The sequence below is a fragment of the Zalophus californianus genome, chromosome 6, assembly GCF_009762305.2.
Source record: "Zalophus californianus isolate mZalCal1 chromosome 6, mZalCal1.pri.v2, whole genome shotgun sequence".
Lineage (NCBI taxonomy): Eukaryota > Metazoa > Chordata > Mammalia > Carnivora > Otariidae > Zalophus > Zalophus californianus.
In genome coordinates this window covers 107,216,821-107,238,445 of record NC_045600.1, presented here as the reverse complement: position 1 = coordinate 107,238,445, position 21,625 = coordinate 107,216,821, and the positions used below count along the sequence as shown (strand labels likewise).

At 39.6% G+C, this 21,625-nt stretch overlaps 1 protein-coding gene across 12 annotated transcripts in view; it reads right to left on the bottom strand.

The window, feature by feature from the left end:
* IQCH (IQ motif containing H) overlaps nt 1-21,625 on the bottom strand; it is a 218,900-nt gene that overhangs the window by 128,850 nt on the left and 68,425 nt on the right. For all 12 annotated transcript variants that reach the window (XM_035728097.1, XM_035728098.1, XM_035728099.1 and 9 more), the window contains 2 exons: nt 18,856-18,976; nt 11,978-12,106 (listed from right to left, as the gene is read on the bottom strand). In XM_035728097.1, coding sequence (XP_035583990.1) covers nt 11,978-12,106; nt 18,856-18,976 — 250 coding nt within the window. The remainder of the gene's footprint in view (nt 1-11,977; nt 12,107-18,855; nt 18,977-21,625) is intronic.

Below are 21,625 nucleotides of genomic sequence, written 5' to 3'. Positions count from 1 at the left end.
ATTTTGATTTCAATAAGTTTCTCTATTTTTATCTATTTTTAATTTCAATTCCTTTTACTTTCATTTCTATTATTTCCTTCTTTCTGCTTTTCTTTGTCTAGTTTCTTAATTTTGGGGCTTAGATAATTAATTTCAGATCTATCTTGCTTTCTAATATAAACATCTAATGCTATAATTTTCTGTATAAATACTACTTAGATAAAATAGGTAAAATAATACTAAATAAAACAAAATAAATATAAAATAAAATAGATAAAATAATACTATTTTATAGCATTATTACTATATTTAATACTAAATAAAAAATAAGTATAAAATAAAATAGATAAAATAATACCATTTTTATCTATTTTCAGTTTCATTGCCCTTTACTTTCATTTCTATTATTTCCTTCTTTCTGCTTTTCTTTTTCTAGTTTCTTAAAGTTGGGACTTAGATAATTTCAGATCTATCTTATTTTCTAATATAAACATCTAATGCTATAATTTTTGTACAAATACTACTTCAGTTGCATTCTATAAATTTTGATATATTGTGTTGTTATTTTCATTCAATTCAAAAGATTTTTAAATAATCTTGTGATTTCCTCTTTGACCACTGGGTTACTTAAAAGTATGTTCTTTAATTTGCAAGTATTTGGGAAATTTTCCAGATAGTTTTCTTTAATTCATTTCTCATTTAACTATGTTATGGTCAGAGAACTATTTTGTATAATTTCAGTTCTTTTAAGTTTGTTAAGATTCTTTTTATGGTCCAGAATATTGTCTATTTTGTTGAAAGTTCCATATGCATTTGAAATGAATGAGCATTCTGCTCTTTGTTTTAATTCCTTAGATATGTTAAAATAGGTTGATAATGTTCAAGTCATCTATATTGTTATAGATTTTTGCTTCAAGTATTTTAAATCTCTGCTCTTAGGTACATACACAGGATTGTTATGTCTTTTTTGCTGAACTGGCCCTTTTATCATTGATATCCTTCTTTATCCTTGTCATTGTGTCTTGTTTGATATTAATAGCGGCAATCTAGATTTTTTGGATTATTTTTTGCATGGTGTATTTTTTTCCCATCTGTCTCATTTTTTATTAATTTTAAATTTACACTTAATTGATGCCTTTTCCTATCATTTATTTTTGACTTTAAAAAAAAAACACCAAACTTTAAATTTGGACTACTTTTAGATTTACAGAAAATTGCTGTATACCCTCATTCAATTTCCCCTAATGTTAACAACTTTCATTCCATGGTACATTTGTCAAAACTAAGAAACCATCATTGGTATATCACTATTAACTAAATTCCAGTCTTCATTCAGATATCACTAGTTTTTTTAAAATTTTTTATTGTTATGTTAATCACCGTACATTACATCATTAGTTTTGGATGTAGTGTTCCATGATTCATTGTTTGTGCATAACACCCAGTGCTCCATGCAGAATGTGCCCTCTTTAATACCCATCACCAGGCTAAACCATCCCCCCACCCCCCTCCCCTCTAGAACCCTCAGTTTGTTTTTCAGAGTCCATCGTCTCTCATGGTTCGTCTCCCCCTCCGACTTACTCCCCTTCATTCTTCCCCTCCTGCTATCTTCTTCTTTTTCTTTTTTCTTAACATATGTTGCATTATTTGTTTCAGAGGTACAGATCTGTGATTCAACAGTCTTGCACAATTCACAGCGCTCACCATAGCACATACCCTCCCCAATGTCTATCACCCAGCCACCCCATCCCTCCCACCCCCACCACTCCAGCAACCCTCAGTTTGTTTCCTGAGATTAATTCCTCATATCAGTGAGGTCATATGATACATGTCTTTCTCTGATTGACTTATTTCACTCAGCATAACACCCTCCAGTTCCCTCCACGTCGTTGCAAATGGCAAGATCTCATTCCTTTTGATGGCTGCATAATATTCCATTGTGTATATATACCACCTCTTCTTTATCCATTCATCTGTCGATGGCCATCTTGGCTCTTTTCAGTTTGGCTATTGTGGACATTGCTGCTATAAACATTGTGGTGCACGTACCCCTTCGGATCGCTACATTTGTATCTTTGGGGTAAATACCCAGTAGTGCAATTGCTGGATCATATGGTAGCTCTATTTTCAACTGTTTGAGGAACCTCCACACTGTGCAAGTGCAGCTTGCATTCCCACCAACAGTGTAGGAGAGTTCCCCTTTCTCCGCATCCCCGCCAACATCTGTCGTTTCCTGACTTGTTAATTTTCGCCATTCTGGCTGGTGTGAGGTGGTATCTCATTGAGGTTTTGATTTGGATTTCCCTGATGCCGAGCGATGTTGAGCACTTTTTCACGTGTCTGTTGGCCATTTGGATGTCTTCTTTGGAAAAATGTCTGTTCATGTCTTCTGCCCATTTCTTGATTGGATTATTTGTTCTTTGGGTGTTGAGTTGGATAAGTTCTTTATAGATTTTGGGTACTAGCCCTTTATTTGATATGTCATTTGCAAATATCTTCTCCCATTCTGTCGGTTGTCTTTTGGTTTTGTGGACTGTCTCTTTTGTTGTGCAAAAGCTTTTTATCTTGATGAAATCCCAATAGTTCATTTTTGCCCTTGCTTCCCTTGCCTTTGGCGATGTTTCTAGGAAGAAGTTGCTGCGGCTGAGGTCGAAGAGGTTGCTGCCTGTGTTCTCCTTTAGGATTTTGATGGACTCCTGTCTCACGTTTAGGTCTTTCAACCATTTGGAGTCTATTTTTGTGTGTGGTGTAAGGAAAGGGCCAAGTTTCATTCTTCTGCATGTGGCTGTCCAATTTTCCCAACACCATTTGTTGAAGAGACTGTCTTTTTTCCACTGGACATTCTTTCCTGCTTTGTCAAAGATGAGTGGACCATAGAGTTGAGGGTCCATTTCTGGGCTCTCTATTCTGTTCCATTGATCTATGTGTCTGTTTTTGTGCCAGTACCATACTGTCTTTATGATGACAGCTTTGTAATAGAGCTGGAGGTCCGGAATTGTGATGCTGCCAGCTTTGCTTTTCTTTTTCAACATTCCTCTGGCTATTCGGGGTCTCTTCTGGTTCCATACAAATTTTAGGATTATTTGTTCCATGTCTTTGCAAAAAGTGGATGGTATTTTGATGGGGATTGCATTGAATGTGTAGATTGCTCTAGGTAGCATTGACATCTTCACAATGTTTGTTCTTCCAATCCATGAGCATGGAACGTTTTTCCATTTCTTTGTGTCTTCCTCAGTTTCTTTCACGAGTATTTTATAGTTTTCTGAGTACAGATCCTTTGCCTCTTTGGTTAAATTTATTCCTAAGTATCTAATGGTTTTGGGTGCAGTTGTAAATGGGATTGACTCCTTGATTTGTCTCTCTTCTGTCTTGTTGTTGGTGTATAGGAATGCCACTGATATCTGTGCATTGATTTTATATCCTGCTACTTGACTGAATTCCTGTATGAGTTCTAGCAGTTTTGGGGTGGAGTCTTTTGGGTTTTCCACATACAGTATCATATCATTTGCAAAGAGTGAGAGTTTGACTTCCTCTTTGCCGATTTGGATGCCTTTGATTTCTTTTTGTTGTCTGATTGCTGTGGCCAGGACTTCTAATACTATGTTGAATAGCAGTGGTGAGAGTGGACATCCCTGCCGCGTTCCTGACCTTAGGGGGAAAGCTCTCAGCTTTTCCCCATTGAGAAAGATATTTGCTGTAGGTTTTTCATAGATGGCTTTTATGATATTGAGGTATGTACCCTCTATCCCTATACTCTGAAGAGTTTTGATCAAGAAAGGATGCTGTACTTTGTCAAATCTTTTTCTGCATCTATTGAGAGGATCATATGGTTCTTGTTCTTTCTTTTGTTAATGTCTTGTATCACGTTGATTGATTTGCGGATGTTGAACCAGGCTTGCAGCCCAGGGATAAATCCCACTTGGTCATGGTGAATAATCCTTTTAATGTACCGTTGGATCCTATTGGCTAGTATTTTGGTGAGAATTTTTGCATCCATGTTCATCAAGGATATTGGTCTGTAATTCTCCTTTTGGATGGGGTCTTTGTCAGGTTTTGGGATCAAGGTAATGCTGGACTCATAAAATGAGTTTGGAAATTTTCCTTCCATTTCTATTTTTTGGAACAGTTTCAGGAGAATAGGTATTAATTCTTCTTTAAATGTGTGATAGAATTCCCCTGGGAAGCCATCTGGCCCTGGGCTTTTGTTTGTTGGGAGATTTTTGATGACTGCTTCAATTTCCTTAGTGGTTATAGGTCTGTTCAGGTTTTCTATTTCTTCCTGGTTCAGTTTTGGTAGTTGATACATCTCTAGGAATGCACCCATTTCTTCCAGGTTATCTAATTTGCTGGCATAGAGTTGCTCATAATATGTTCTTATCATTGTTTGTATTTCTTTGGTGTTGGTTGTGATCTCTCCTCTTTCATTCATGATTTTGTTGATTTGTGGGTCATTTCTCTTTTCTTTTTGATAAGTCTGGCCAGGGGTTTATCAATCTTGTTAATTCTTTCAGAGAACCAGCTCGTAGTTTCATGGATCTGTTCTACTGTTCTTTTGGTTTCTAGTTCATTGATTTCTGCTCTGATCTTTATTATTTCTCTTCTTCTGCTGGGTTTAGGCTTTATTTGCTGCTCTTTCTCCAGCTCCTTTAGGTGTAGGGTTAGGTTGTGTATTTGAGACCTTTCTTGTTTCTTGAGAAAGGCTTGTATTGCTCTATACTTTCCTCTCAGGACTGCCTTTGCTGTATCCCAAAGATTTTGAACAGTTGTGTTTTCATTTTCATTGGTTTCCATGAATTTTTTAAATTCTTCTTTAATTTCCTGGTTGACCCATTCATTCTTTAGTAGGATGCTCTTTAGCCTCCATGTATTTGAGTTCTTTCCGACTTTCCTCTTGTGATCGAGTTCTAGTTTCAAAGCATTGTGGTCTGAAAATATGCAGGGAATAATCCCAGTCGTTTGGTACCGGTTGAGACCTGATTTGTGACCTAGGATGTGATCAATTCTGGAGAATGTTCCATGGGCACTAGAGAAGAATATGTATTCTGTTGCTTTGGGATGGAATGTTCTGAATATGTCTGTGAAGTCCATTTGGTCCAGTGTGTCATTTAAAGTCTTTATTTCCTTGTTGATATTTTGCTTAGATGATCTGTCCATTTCAGTCAGGGGGTGTTAAAGTCCCCCACTATTATTGTATTGTTGTCAAATGTGTTTCTTCGCTTTTGTTATTAATTGCCTTATATAATTGGCTGCTCCCATGTTAGGGGCATAGATATTTACAATTGTTAGATCTTCTTGTTGGATAGACCCTTTAAGTAGGATATAGTGTCCTTCTTCTTCTCTTATTACAGTCTTTGTTTTAAAATCTAATTTGTCTGATATAAGGATTGCCACCCCAGCTTTCTTTTGGTGTCCATTAGCATGGTAAATGGTTTTCCACCCCCTCACTTTCAATCTGGGGGTGTCTTTGAGTCTAAAATGAGTCTGTTGCAGACAGCATATTGATGGATCTTGTTTTTTAATCCAATCTGATAGCCTGTGTCTTTTGATTGGGGCATTTAGCCCATTTACATTCAGGGTAACTATTGAAAGGTATGAATTCAGTGCCATTGTATTTTTTTTAAAGATTTTATTTATTTATTTGACAGAGAGAGAGAGAGCACAAGCAGGGCGAGCAGGAGAGGGAGAAGGAGACTCCCCGCTGAGCAGGGAGCCCGATGCAGGGCTCGATCCCAGGACCCTGGGATCATGACCTGAGCCAAAGGCAGACGCTTAACGACTGAGCCACCCAGGCGCCCCTAGTGCCATTGTATTGCCTGTAAGGTGACTGTTACTGTATATTGTCTGTGTTCCTTTCTGATCTATGCTGCTTTTAGGCTCTCTCTTTGCTTAGAGGACCCCTTTCAATATTTCTTGGACGGCTGGTTTCGTGTTTGCAAATTCCTTTAGTTTTTTTTTGTCCTGGAAACTTTTTATCTCTCCTTCAATTTTCAATGAGAGCCTAGCTGGATATAGTATTCTTGGCTGCATATTTTTCTCGTTTAGCGCTCTGAAGATATCATGCCAGTCCTTTCTGGCCTGCCAAGTCTCTGTGGATAGGTCTTTTGCCAATCTAATATTTCTACCATTGTAGGTTACATATCTCTTCTCTCGAGCTGCTTTCAGAATTTTCTCTTTGTCTCTGAGACTCGTAAGTTTTACTATTAGATGTCGGGGTGTTGACCTATTTTTATTGATTTTGAGAGGGGTTCTCTATGCCTCCTGGATTTTGATGCCTGTTTCCTTCCTCACATTAGGGAAGTTCTCTGCTATTATTTGCTCCAATATGCCTTCTGCCCCTCTCTCTCTTTCTTCTTCTTCTGGGATCCCAATTATTCTAATGTTGTTTCGTCTTATCGTATCACTTATCTCTTGAATTCTGCCCTCGTGATCCTGTAGTTGTTTCTTTCTCTTTTTCTCACCTTCTTTATTTTCCATCATTTGGTCTTCTATATCGCTGATTCTCTCTTCTGCCTCATTTATCCTAGCAGTTAGTGCCCCCATTTTTGATTGCACCTCATTAATAGCCTTTTTGATTTCGACTTGGTTAGATTTTAGTCCTTTTATTGTTCCAGAAAGGGTTTCTCTAATAACTTCCACGCTTTTTTTAAGCCCAGCTAGTATCTTTAAAGTCATGATTCTGAACTCTAGGTCCGACATCGTACTAATGTCCGTATTGAGTAGGTCCCTGGCTGACGGTACTACCTCTTGTTCTTTTTGCTGAGGTGATTTTTTTCGTCTTGTCATTTTGTCCAGAGGAGAATAGATGAATGAGAGAACAAAATGCTAATAGGTTAACAACGTCCCAGCAAAAATACTCTATACAAATCAGAAAAGACCTGAAACCAGAGGAAAAGAAAGGGAAAGAAAGAAAAAAGAAAGAGGGAAAAAAAAACAAAAAGAAAAAGATAAAAACAAAAACAGAACAATACAAAAAAAGAGTATATGATCAAATATGATCAGGCTAGTGCATAGATCAGTGCCACAACCTAGATTTTGGGTGTATTTGGCGTGTATTTTGGTCTGTTAGAAAAAAGTGCCTCCTAAAATTTTAAAGGAAGAAAGACTTATATATGTACAAAATAAGGGTTGATACAATGAAGGGATGGAAGGATGGACTGTAAAGATGAAAATTATAAAAGATTTTATAAAAGGAATTGATAAGATAAGAAGTTGTTTGTAAAAAGAAAGAAGATTTAAAAAAAAAAAGAAAAAAAAGGGAGAGAATGTGATCAGGCAGGAGACTAGAACAAAGCCATACACTAGTGGTTTAGGGTATATTTTGATCTGTTAGAAGAAACTGTATCTCAAAATTTTAAAGAGAGAGCAACTTATATATATATGCCAAAAATAAGGGTAACTACTATGCAGGGATAAAATATGACTCTAAAAATGAAAAATAAAAAATGTTTTTTTAAAAAAGGGATTGATAAGATGTTGGTTGAAAAAGGGAAAAAGAAAAATTAAAAAAAAAACAGTTAAAAAAATTAACTTTGAAAACTAATGAATCATGGTAAAAAAAAGCCACAAATTCTATGTGCAGTATTCCCGTAGGGCTGGAGTTCTCCCGTTCTCATTGATCGGTAAACTTGGTCTTGGCCTGCTGGCTGTTCGTGCTGATCTTCTGGGGGAGGGGCCTGTTGCCGTGGTTCCCAAATGTCTTTGCCGGAGGCGGAATTGCCCTGCCCTTGTCGGTCCGGGCTAAGCAAGCTGCTCGGGTTTGCTCTCAGGATCTTTTGTTCCCTGCAAGCTCTGGTACAGCTTTGGAGGACCAGGGTGAAAATGATGGCTTCCCAATCTCCGCCCGGAGGAGCTGAGAAGTCGGGGCTCCGCTCCTCAGTGTGCTCCCAGAGAAAAGCAGTCACTCCCATCTCCCTGGTCTCTGGCCGCACTCCGTGCTCACCCGGCCTGTGACCGAGCGTTTCTATGTCTGGCACCCGACCCCGTGTGGAGTCTCCAAACCCAGCAGATCCCTGCGGTGCGCTCCTGCGCCGCTCCTCCCGGGGGAGGAAGGGGAGTCTCCCCGGCTCTGCCGCTTGTTGGGTCCCTGCTGGAGGCGCAGTGGCCCGACTGGGCCGCGGATCATGGTTTATGGCAACCCCGAGCTGAGAGCCCGCGCCTCGGCTCCGTCTCTGCAGCCGGCTTCCCTGCTCCGATACCTGGGAGCTCTGCTGCACTCAGGCACCCCCGGTCTTTCTGTGACCCCGAGGGTCCTGAGACCACACTGTCCCGCGAGGGTTCCACCCCCCGCTTAACCACTGGAGCGACGTCCCTCAGCGGAGCTGACTTCTAAAAGTTCTGATTTTGGGCTCCACGGCTCTAGCACTTGCCAGAAGCGGCCGATGGAGGCCCCCTCCCCCGCCGTCTATCCTCCCGAATATCGCCTCGGATTCACTTCTCCGCCCGTCCTACCTTCCAGAAAGTGGTCGCTTCTCTGTTCAGAGAGTTGTTGCTACTCTCTTCTTTGGTCTCCTGTTCAGTTCGTAGGTGTTCAGAATGGTTTGATCCCTATTCAGCTGAATTCCTGAGACCAGACGAAATCCAGGTCTCCTACTCCTCCGCCCTCTTGCTCCGCCCCCACCATCACTAGTTTTTATACTGTCCTTTTACTCTTCCAAGATCTGATCAGGATATCATAGTGTATTAGGTTATCATGTCTTCTTAGTCTCCTCTGGTCTGTGACAGTTTCTCAGTCTTTCCCTATTTTTCATGACCTTAATAGTTTTGAGGAGTATAAGTAATTTGTAGAATTTTGTCAGTTTGGGTTTATTTGATGTCTTTCTCATAGTTAGAATGAGGTTATGGGGTTTTAGGCAGAATACCACAGAGGTGAAGTCCCCTCCTTACCACATCATATCAGAGGACATAGGCTATCAACATGGCATCCCTGGTGGTATTAACCATGGTCCTTTGGTTAAGTTAGGGTTTGCCAGGTTTCTGAACTGTAAATTTTCTATTTTTACCCTTTCTATACTCTGTTATTTGCATATGAGTCAGTTAATCCAGTCCACATTCAGCTTAATTCATAGTAGCCCCAGGCTGGAAACAAACCACATATCCTCCAATAGGTGAATGGTTTAACATCTGTGCTACATTCATATTGTGGAGTACTAGTCAGCGATAACAAGGAACAAACTCTTGATATAAACAACAATCTGGATGAATCTTCCAAGATTTATGCTGAGCAACAAAAACCAATTCCAAAAGGTTACACGATGCATGCGTCCATTTATTTAACATATTTAAAATGACCAAATTATAGAAATGGAGACCAGACTGTTGTTGGCAGGGATTGTTGAAGGGGTGTGGGTGGGAGAGGAGTGCATGTGGCTATAAAAGGACAACATGAGATATCCTCCCAGTGAGGAAAATATCCTGTATGTTGGCTGTGTTGATATCCCAGTTGTGATATTGCACTAGAGTTTTGCCATACATTATTATTGAGGAAAACTGAGTTAAGAGTGCAAGGGATCTCTCTGTATTATTTCTTGCAACTCTATGTGAACCTACGATGATCTCAAAATCAAAAGTTCTATTGAAAAAGGACACCAGTAGGAGAACGAAATGCCAACACAGAGTAGGAAAAATTATTTGCAATACATATAACCGATAAAAGATTAGAATCCAGAATGTATAGATAATTCCTATAAATAACCCAGAAAAAGAAAGAAAACCCATTTTTCAAAAAATAGGTTAAAGTCTTAAATCACATTTTAAAAGAAGATACTCAAAGGATGAATACACCTACCAAAACCTGCTCAACTTTATTGGTCATCAGGGAAGTGAAGATTAAACCCACAAAGAGATACCACAACAAACTCATCAGGAGGGCCAAAATTTTTAAAAGACATGAAACTGAAATCAAGTGTTGACAAAGATATATATTATCTGGAATTCACCTGTACTGCTAGTAGGAAAATAAATCATCATTAACCACCTTGGAAAATCGTTTGGCAAGATCTACTAAACCTGAGCGTATGTGTACCCTATGACAAAGCAATTCTACTTTTTGATATGTATCCGGCAGAAATGCATATGTATATGCATTAAAAGACATGTATGAGAATGTTCAAAGTAGTATTATTCCTAATGGCCCTATACTATAAACCATGAAATTCCCATCAACAGTAGAATGGATACAAAATTGGGGCACATTCATACATAATTCATTCATACATTTATACATGTTTGTCCATAATGTCTCTGTTTCCCTCCTATCCATCAGCGAGTCATCATGGCTCTACTTCCAAAATTCTACCTGATTTTTTTCACCTCTCTTCATATCCTCTGACACCTCCTCAAATCCACTGTCATTTCTCATATGGTTTACAGACATAGCCTTTAACTAGTCTTCTTGTTTCCACTCATGCTCCCCTATGATTCATTAGCTGTAAAGTAGTCAGAATGGTCTTATTAAAATATAAATCAGATCACTTCATCCTCTTGTTTAAACCTTTGAGTGGGCTCTTGTTGTATTTAGTTAAATCCAACTCTTCATCATGGTTTGAAAGGCTGCCATGTAGTTCTGCTGTAGTGAAAGATGTTTACAGAGAAAGATCCTAAAATACATAGAGTGGTTTAAACAAATTAAGAGTTTATTTCTCTCTCACACAAGAGTTGGAAGGAAGACAGTCCCAGGTTGGTAGGGCAGCTCTGCCAGACTCGGGGATGGAACACAGAGTTCCACCGGTGGCTCTCACGTGCTTGCCTATCACATCTGCCTCCCAGCTAGCCAGAGGGGAAAGGAAAGGGGGAGACCATGCTCCTTTCCTCTTATGGGCTCAGCCCAGAAGTTTCCCTTCCTACCTCTGCTTCCATCCTCTTTGTCCAGAACCTGGTCACAGGGCACACCTAGCTGAAAGGAAGCCTGGGAAATGTTGTCTTTAGCTAAGCTGACATGTGCCCATGCACGACTCCATTACCGTGGAAGTAGGGAAGAATGAATATTGAGGACAACTCGTAGTCTCCGCTCCAGGCTATGTCGTGTCATTCCTCTCTATTTTCCAGCCTCATCTCCTCCCTTCTCTCCCTGGCTTTTGGCTCTCCAGCCACACCAGCCTTGCTCATTCTCTCCTTAGTCCTTAGGCCCTTGTATCTGTGCTGGCCTATATCTGGAATGCTTTTCCCTAGATCTTCACCTGGCTGGCTTCTTCTGATCCTTTGTACCTCAACCCAAGCCTCATACGTCTTCTGAAGATGCATTCCCTGACCCTTCCCTTACAAGCAAAGTGACCACCTCCTTACCATTATCTCATTCATATTGTTTAATTTCTAGCACTTACCACTAGCTCAAATTCTCATTTACTCACCTGCTTATTATCTGTTTCTCCCACTGGAACGTAAGCACCCTGGGGGCAGAAATGTTGTCTGACTTATTCTCTCTTGGATCCCCAGCCCTTAAAAGCTACCTTTGATAAAGCAGGCATTCAACAAATATTTGTTGAACAGATGAGTTCATTTAGCCCAAAGCCCTTCATTTTATAACTGGGGAAGCTGGAGCCCAGAGAAAGTAAATGGCTTGCCTGGGCTTCTGCAAGTGGTTAGTAGAATCCAGGTTGACACTTTTCTTGGACACCCTATTTCATCGAGGCTCTTCTTTGAAGTCTCTTATATCGCCCCTCCACAACTGTTCCTTTGAACACCTGTAGCACTAGACTTTAACAACTCTTGGGTTTTTATTCTTTGCTTCTTTGTATTGTTATTTATCTTTGTTCTATCTGTCTTGTTTTCCCAACCAAGCTGCAAGCCCCTTGAAAATACCAACCTTCTGACACAACAGGCCGTGCGTAGGTATTTGACAAAGAGACTAAAGTTACTTTATTCGGTCAAGTGAAACTTAGAACCCTTACAGCTTTCATCTTGTCCTATCATTGAAGATAAAAGTTGGATACTGGAAGACTAGATTTGGTGGGAGGTAATTCCTGAGTATCCCCAGCTAAGCATACAGGCAGGGCTGTCTTACCGGCAGCTGGGATCTTACGTGCTTCATCAAAATTATGCAGAGGAGCTGCTCTCGGGATAATGGGTGGGTTCTGAAAGGTAATCCTTGCTGTCGGTGGAATCAGTCCTCGTTCAATCATACTTAAAATCCCTGAGAAGGAAGGTTAGAATATGACTTTAACTCCAAGCATTTCTACAAAGTCGGAGATCTAGACGAATAGTCTTCTTATTTGTGAGAGCACATCTAGTGCCTTAATGCTTTGCATGAAGAAACCATTAGAGTACACGTTCGTTTAAGCCTAATATTCTAACCTAAGATAAAATGGCATTTCCCATAGTGGTTTTATGAAATAAACTTGTATTAAGATAATTTCGGAGTGGGGCGCCTGGGTGGCTCAGTCGTTAAGCATCTGCCTTCAGCTCAGGTCATGATCCCAGGGTCCTGGGATCGAGCCCCAAATCAGGCTCCTTGCTCAGTGGGGAGCCTGCTTCTCTCTCTGCCTGCCACTGCCCCCCGGCTCGTGCTCTCTCTCTCCCCTGACAAATAAATAAATAAAATCTTAAAAAAAAAGATAATTTCATCTTAAGGTAGAAATATAATTTCAGTGCAAACTAAAACTTCTTTATACTTAACATTTTCAATGATTGATAACATTGTTATTCTTTTTAAAATTCAGAGAAATCAAGTACACGGTCTTCATAACTAAGGAGAGGTTTTGTTCTGAAAGAAAGAAAATCTATGTGCTTGTATCTATTCTCCGGTTGTTACAATGAGTCATATTTTATAAAAGAAAGTTATTTTTAGGGGCGCCTGGGTGACTCAGTCGGTTAAGCAGCTGACTCTTGATTTTGGCTCAGGTCATGATCTCAGGGTCGTGAGGTTGAGCCCAGTGTTGGGCTCTGTGCTGGGCGTGAAATCTGCTTAAGATTCTCTCTCTCCCTCTCCCTCTGCCCTTCACATTCCGCTCTCAATCTCCCTCTCTAAAAACAAAACAAAACAACAACAACAAAAGAAAGTTATTTTTAGACATTTCTCATGTCACCAGAAGATGTGATTGCTCAAATAGATTAATTTAGTGTAACTGGGAAACATGGATAATATTAATGATCCTAATTTATGATCCCTAGAACTGATACTATGTCAGCATGGCTGGTACAAGGGCTTTTTTTTTTTTTTTTTAAGATTTTATTTATTTATTTGACAGAGAGAGACACAGCGAGAGAGGTAACACAAGCAGGGGGAGTGAGAGAGGGAGAAGCAGGCTTCCCCTTGAGCAGGGAGCCTGATGCAGGGCTCGATCCCAGGACTCTGGGATCATGACCTGAGCCGAAGGCAGATGCTTAACGACTGAGCCACCCAGGTGTCCCTGGTACCAGGGCTTTTGAAGGACAAGAGACTGTGAAATAAATAAACAACTAAATGAATTAATGAATAATTGAGCAAAGCCTTCTGGCAGGGGCAATGCTTTCATTAAGGTGGACCTATTGTGTTGAAGCCAGAAACCCAGAAACTCAGGGAGGATGTGAAATAAACTTGTGATAGGGCTTCAGCTTCTTGTTGCTCTCATGTAATAGGAAGGAAAGTAAGGAACTCTGAGTCTCAAGGAAATCCTTGTCTGCAAGCTGTGTACCGAGCTGAATTAAGTTGAAGAAGTTGGCACAGATTCTAAGGGGAACAAATATGGTTTCTGTTTGCCTGAGGACCTCGATGACGATGTTATGTTGTTATTAAGGATGCTAAAATCTAGTGTTACACGAATTCAGAGAAAGGATCACTGAGGGATTGGGGAGCTGGAGAAGACTTCACTTGTAAAACAATGATTCCAAAGAGAAATCTTCAGTTTGCTTACTGCAGAATCATTTCGCGGGGGGGGGGGGGGGGGGGGGGCGGAATTTCTTATTAAAAATGAAGACTTCTGGGCCCTCTCTTGGGCCTGTCCCAACTTCCGAGGTCAGGGTCTGGGAATCTGTATTATTGAAGCCTCCAGGACATAACAGTAATCTACATTTTTTAGTAAGCCCTCCAGGTCAATCTTTTGTACTTTTAAATTTAAGAACTTCTCATCCAGAGTACAACTCTTTAAGCCCCATTTGAAATTAGGACTTCAGGATTTAATTTTTCTAACACTAGATTTAACTACCTTAAAATATTAAGAGTAATTCTGTGTCCTCACAACTATTTTCCACCCTTAAGTATCAAATCCCGTTTCCAAGAACTCTGCCTGACTTGCAGATGTGAAAAACAGAGCTCCTACTAATTCAGTATATTTTCATTACTGCACTCAGAGAGAATCCCAAAGAATGTAAGCATGATTTTAACCTTTGCTTTAGTACTGGTTGGAGCAATTGACTTAATTTTAGATAAACACATGTGTGTACATTTACCATTGGAAGGAAAAAGTTACGACTTTGGGATAAGCAAAAGAGGCTGGGTATCTTTTCACTGAAATGCTGGAACCTCTGGAAGTTATCTGACCCTGTAATCACCTTTGTTTTTGATGAGTCTACTTTACAATTCTCTAGAGATTAAGGTTAATATATAGAAAACTGAAAGCAGTGCAAATATTTCTTGTTTTATATGCATGCAAATGAACTCTGTCACACAGAGGGATGATGCTTTTGTCACCCCCAAAAAGCCAGTCGTGTGTCCATTTGCAAATTTATTTCACTATTCTTGATTTGTTTGGATTCTCCTAGGAACCAATTGTAACATCCTACTGATTCCTTCATTTAATCAATGAGTTCAATAAAATCTTCGATGTCTCCATTTTATAGTTGTATAAGAGTCATGGTTTTACTTTAAAATATATCTGTCCTTTAATAATTTTGGAGATCTCACCAAGATGAGCAGAAGATTCACCTGAAATTGCCAGAAATGATGCACAGCACAGGGAACCAAGTCTAGGCATATATTTTCTTAGCACCCCCAGGCGAATTCAAAGCGGCAATAGAACTTTATCGTCTGTTTTTCTGATTTTAGTATTACTCCCTATTAATTTTTTGTTTTGTTCTTCTTTTTGCTTCATGTATGGCTAAGTTATTCCTTATTGGTAGCTACAGTGACTGGGAATTTGGTGGTCTCCATAAATGGATTAATGTCTTAACAGAGATCTAATTCCCTGTTGAGTGAGAGGACAATAGAGAATATAGTTTGTTAGTCTTTTGCTTGTCCACTTGTGTATTTTGAGCTCAGATCAACTAGGAATGTCATGCCCACAAAGAAGGTGGCATCTGGACCAGTCGGTGTGTTTCTGTGTTTATTTTTCATCTGTAGCTGAAATTGTAGAGTTGAAGCTATAAGCCCTGTCTGTATCTGTATGTTTATGTATCTGTAATTCAGAAAGGCCTTTATCTCTCATTGTGAATGTAGAATGTTTTTCTGTCTCCAGATGGTATTAATAAATTAGACTGTAAAGTCTCAAATTAAAGGAGCTCTGTTCAGATTGACTTACAGAGAGAAATAAGTTATGTAAATTGAGTATTCTTAAGATTTCTAGGAAATAAGGAAATCAAACTTCTAATCCTTTAAATGTGCTCCCCCTCATCTCCCAAATTCAGAAACTGTCATTGAGTCTCTTTACTTTTCATGGCAATATAGTTACTTGGATAGTTTCAATAAAAATCTGTCCTCCTTTTACTAAGATACAATTGGAAAAATCACTTATGCAACCAAGACTTTGTCTGGAATTTCATATTTAAGAGTGATACTTATTAATCATGAATGACAAGTCACTTTTAAAGAACTAAGGTTGACTTTATGGAGCCAGTGCTTACAAAGTCTTCCCAAAAACCTGGCCTGGTACATGGCTTATAGGGTTTTCATTCTTGCAGGTGGTAGGAAGGTCATGTCCAGGCCCAAGAACCTTAGGATATTTGGAGCACCTCTAGAAAAGAGGAAATTACCCAAATTTATAGGTCCTGTAGTTGAAATGTGGTGGGCAGAGTTTCTTGGGCTTGATTTCCTAGCCTTAAGATAGCAAATAATAGAGGATTTTAAAAGTTCAATCTAAGATTCCTTATGAAAATTTCCAGCAGAGCAAACTTAAGATAGCCTATTCTTGCTGCACCTGTGTAAGTAATCAGGACAAACCTAATGAGAACAGCCTTATATTTTGACTTTTTTTCTTTTTTGGAAATCTTTTTAATCAAAACGGTGGAAGACTGTAAGAATATTTTTGTTTAAGTTTTGGAATAAGCAAAAGAGATTGCTGGATACCTTTTGAATGGAATGCTGAAGCCTTCAGGGATTATCTGGACCTAGTTTTTGACAGAGCTATTTCACAACTCTGTAGAGATTAAGGTTAGTTTGTAAAAAAACAAAACAAAACAAAAAACTGATATTAATGCAAATAAGTCTTATTTATAGACTTGAAAATAAATTCTGCCTGGTGAAGGGACACTCTTCCTTCCCACAGAAAGGTCAATTTTGCATCTATTTGCAAATTTATTTTAATATTCCTGAGCTATAAATATGGTCCTTTGGATTCTCTTTTAAACCAGTTGTGACATTCTACAGATCTCTCTCTCTCCCTCTTTTTTTAAAAAGATTTATTTATTAGAGAGAGAGAGTGAGCACAAGTGGGGGGAGGGGCAGAGGAAAAGAGTCTTTAAGCAGACTCCCCATTGAGCGTGGAGCCTGACCCAAGTCTTGATTTCAAGACCCAAGAGATCATGACCTTAGCCGAAACCAAGAGTTGGACACTAAACCAACTGAGCCACCCAGGGACCCCTACAGATCTCTTTTTTAATCAACGCGTTAAATAAAGAAAATATTTGACATGAGTTCATTTTAAATTTGTATAAGATCCATGATTTTACCTGTTTTGGGAAATTATCCCTTAACACCATTGTCTCATTAAACTTTCATAACACTCTTACTTTCCCGTGGAATGGATTAGGGAATAGACATTCATTCATTCAATGGATATTTGTTAAGTGCCTATTATGTGGCAGGAGCTATTCTGGAGGCTGGGGATACAGTGATGAGCCAGAGAGAACTCACAGAGCCTCTAGGAGAGTTGAAGATGTTAAATAAAGTCACAATAATTGAGTCACAAATTGTGATCATCTGTGAAGGAAAAGACAGATGCTTAAGGAAGTGATTTTTCCAGGTTTCCAGGCAGAGATAGAGGCACTTGTGAAGGTCCATATGAAAATGTGGTTGGCCTGGAGAGGAGCAGGGGAAGGGCATGTGGTGGAGGGTAGAGAAAGCAGTTAGCAGAGAATGGAGGGAAGGTCCAGGTCAGGCCTGCCTTGTTTGTAGAGTCTGGAGTTGATTAATCAATCAAGACCAGAGAGCAACTGGCCAGAGGTCACACACAGCCTGAAAGTTTGGTTTGTGTACTGTGAGACATATATTCTTCACTGTTAAAAAGAAAAGAAAAGAAAAGAAAAGAAAAGAAAAGCTTGCTTTCTTTTTTGGATGTAACAAGGTATTTCGAGAAAAAGTCAGGAAGTTCACCCTGCATTTTCCAAAACAACTCTCTCTTCTGGGTGTTGTTAATCCTTCACCTCTGGCTGGACTTGTGTGAACCTGAGATGACATTAAGGGCATCAGGAAGATGTAAAAATCTAGACACTGTGTCCACATTTCTGTGGCCTGAGCTTTCTTGACGTTTCTATCACCTTGCACAGTACCAGACATTTGGTGAGTACTCAATAAATATATGTTGACTAATTGGCTGATTAATTACAAATATTATGGCAGGCCATGTGTTCTCTGGTGGATCACTGAGGGATGAAAATGTGATTTTTTTTCTGGGTGAAGTTGCCATGGTTCTAGATTCACTTTTGTTTTGCAGCAATTTTTTCCATTATGTCTATTGCTAAAGTGGACCCTGATTGATTGATTCATTCATTCATTCACTATTTCATTCATCTTAATTTGATCCAGGAAGAATAGAAGATGGTACTAAAGCAAGAACTCTGCTGGAGTCATTCCGTATTCCCAGGGAGTAAATATGTAAACTAAGTAAAATCATATGTCACAAAGATCTCCGAACAACAATGGTTTATAACTAGAAAAGTAATAGTTACAGTCGTGAACTTCACACATTAAGGGATATATAATGATGCTGGGTTCTCCTGAGTTCTGTTGTTCTTCCTCCAGCAGTAGGTCAGTAAACAGTAGACAAGATGGAGAACTTTATACCTCCAAGGTCCAAGAGAACCTTTGGGAACACTTTAGGTCCAAACTATTCCAGACAGCAGATAGAAAGTAAGATGGGAATAACTAAAGACCATCTCACTTGGTTATATTTGAGATACAAAAGGGGATCCACTTAGGCATTTTTCAACACTTCAGCCAGTTAAATTAAGTAGCAGAGAGAAACACGCAGTCCTTAGTCATTCATTTACTTATTCATTCAACCAACATGGTTCTGGACACTAGGGATACTGAGATGAAGATGATATGACCTTTTGTTTTAAAAACTAGAAACCCACTGGTTTCATGAACACTAGAATTTAGACTGAGACATGCATGGTTTAAATGCCACTTACATTAATTCTGGCTTCATACTTTTGTATAATAGTATATTGAAATAAATTTTTTAAATGCTACCAGAATATCATCAGAAACTATCTGCTCAGAAACTTGAAAAATTCTAATAATACCACATAAACACAATAATTTTAACACGTAATAACACCAACATCTCAATCAATATTAAATCTGTAAGATGATGGGTTTCAGAGGTGGAAGGGACTTTAGTTGTTGTCTAGTCCAAATTTCTGATTTACAGAGGAGCAAACTCACGCCAGAGTGAAGACCCCGACTTGTCTGAGGTCACCTACGAGCATAAGTAGCTGAGCCCGAATTCAAACTCAGGCCCCCTATCCCTCCTCAATGCTCTTTCCTGTAGATTCCTAAGCACATAAAATGGTCGTTGAGTCACTAACCTTTCCTGGCATCTGCTTGTAGGACAGGCATGGGCGTGAAGTAGGGATCCGTGCGATGAGAGGCTGGTAGAACGGTGAGGTTGGATATGGTAGACCCTTTTATTAACTTCTGAACCTTCACCTAGACAATCAAAGATTTGTTTCAGCAGACAGTTTTGCTTTCAAAATGAACACAGTTTTCTTCTTGTAAACAATAAAGAAGGTTATGAATAGTTTCATTAAGTTTTAATAAAGTAGCAATAGCAGCTCCAATTTTATTGCTCATGAGTACCCTGTGCTATTGTCTACTGTGAGGAGTTTGTGTAATTTAAAATAGTTAATTAAATCCAATTAACATGTTATGATTTCCACTATGCAAAGTCACTATAGTAGTTAATAAAGGAACTATTAAGATTTCGTTCAATTTTAATGACTATGAAATAAAAGTGCTAAATCTTGACAGAAGAGGTTTTGAATACAGCAAAGTTTTGTACAGGCAAATTTCCCAGGAAATACATATTAGAGTTGTGAGAGTAAAAAAAAAAAAAAATCAACAAGCGAACTGGGAGAATTTCAAGATAGATGTATCAAGGGCATCTGGGTGGCTCAGTTGGTTAAGTGTTTGACTATTGATTTCTGCTTAGGTCATGATCTCAGGGTTGTGAGATGGAGCCCCACTTAAGATTCTCTCCCTCCCTCTAAAACAAAACAAACAAACAAAAGGTTAAAAAACAGGTAAATGTATCAGTCAACATTAATAGGTTAAAAATGAACTTTGAGTGGACTCTTGAAAATCTCAGAGAGAGTTAAAGACCTGATATCTAGATCAGTTACAGTAGATGATTATCTTTTCTAAAGTCATTAAATGCTTTTATTATAGTTATGAAATATGAATTGTTTCTATTAAATGGTTTCTAGCTTTTAAAGACTAATATGTATTGCATATAAATCACATTTAATTGTATAGCTCAAGTACGCTATTTTTACCTTTATTAGAAGAGGTTATGAATTACCTGGGCCCTCCCAACAGGGAAGATGCAGCTGTTTGGTATTTATATACTGATTTAAATTTTCAAATCATTTTCCAAACATTAATTAATCTTCATAACTTCTAAAGGAACTAGGTAACAATTTGCTCTTTAACTAATAAAGAACCAAGACGGAAAGGCTAGTAGATTTGTTTCAGGTCACACAGTATACTAGAAATACACAGCTTATTCAATTTTAAGATTAATCTGATTTTACATTAGTGAAATTTGCCATTGGACTCCGTTGTACCCTACCTTATTGCTCCTCAAGTTCATGGGAAAGGAAAGGGAAATTCATCAAGAGTTGAGAGGGGGAGAGAAAATCACTTCCCCAAATAAGTATCTATTGGCTAAAAAATGTCTGTGTGAACAAAGGATGTGGGCCTTAAGCGAAATTGTAAACAGCTACCATCCTGTGAACACCAAACATTTGGTGAGGACAGTTTAAAATAACTATTTTTAAAAAGCTCCCTGAGCGATTCTAACACACAGCTGGGGTGCAGTCGCTGTGAAGCCCTCCTCAACACCAGCCCAGAGTCAGTGACTCCCTCTTCTGCATTCCCATCGCCCTGAGCGTGTCCATGCCTCATGAAACTTAACGCCCATCGTATTGAAGTTAGTGTTATATAGTAAGTGCTCAGTAAGTGCTCAAGGTTGTTCCATGCCTTCTCCCTCCAAGCAAGCAAATGCAGAGGGGGTTGTCTTACCACGGGAGCAGGACGGTGGAGTGGGCTCATGTTGCACGCCCAATGACAAGGAAAGAGTAGACAGCGCAATCTCCTGCCTTCCAGGTGAGTTGGAAGAGGAAAGGGGAGTGGCATGGGCCTTGCCTTTTTTAAAAAAATATTTTATTTATTTACTTGAGAGAAAGAGAGAGTACAAGCAGGGGGAGGGGCAGAAGGAGAGGGGGAAGCAGGCTCCCTGCTGAGCAGGGAGCCCAACATGGGGCTCGATCCCAGGACCCTGGGATCATGACCTAAGCCGAAAGCAGATGCTTAACTGACTGAGCCACCCAGGCGCCCCTCCATGGGCCTTGCCTTAATGACAGCTAGGGGTTCATGTGCGTGTCGTGTTATTATGGAAATTCCATCTTGCCCATCCACCGTGGTCTCTTTCTCATCCTCACCTCACCTCACCACCAGACCCGGGTGGCCTCCAGGATCTCCTGATCACCCAAGGTACTGTACTGCAGGCCTGGCATGTGCATAGCTGATTTTCAGTAGCAAAAAGGGAAGGGTCTCCGCTTGTCTGATTGATATCAGGGTCAGGGAGGCAAAGGTAAATCGGAGGAAGAGAGAAAGATTCCACTTAAATAAAATTGCCCAACATTGCGAAGATGTAAAGTACAGGTTTGGCAGTTTCAGGGCACAGAGCATCATTTATCTGGATTTTCTGAAAGCCTTTGACAAAGTACACCTGCCAACCTGCTCTTGAAAGCCAAAGTAGCAGGATCTGACATAAAACACAATGCAAAGTGTGACACAAAGGAGAGGGTGGAAGGCGGATGATACGGGGATCCTGTCAGGCAGCCAGCTGGTTTCTTTAATTGTTTCAATTGCATCTATCTCAACAATGTAAAAGCCAGACCCAGTGCACGCGTGCGTGCATGCATGCGTGTGTGTGTGTGTGTGTGTGTGTGTGCGCGTGTGCAGGGGCATGCAGAAGAGGGTTACACTTGGGGCTGACATCCTCTCGAGATTACAGAAATAAATCCCACATGCCGTGTCACTGGGCATGCAACATGAGCCCACTCCGCCATCCTG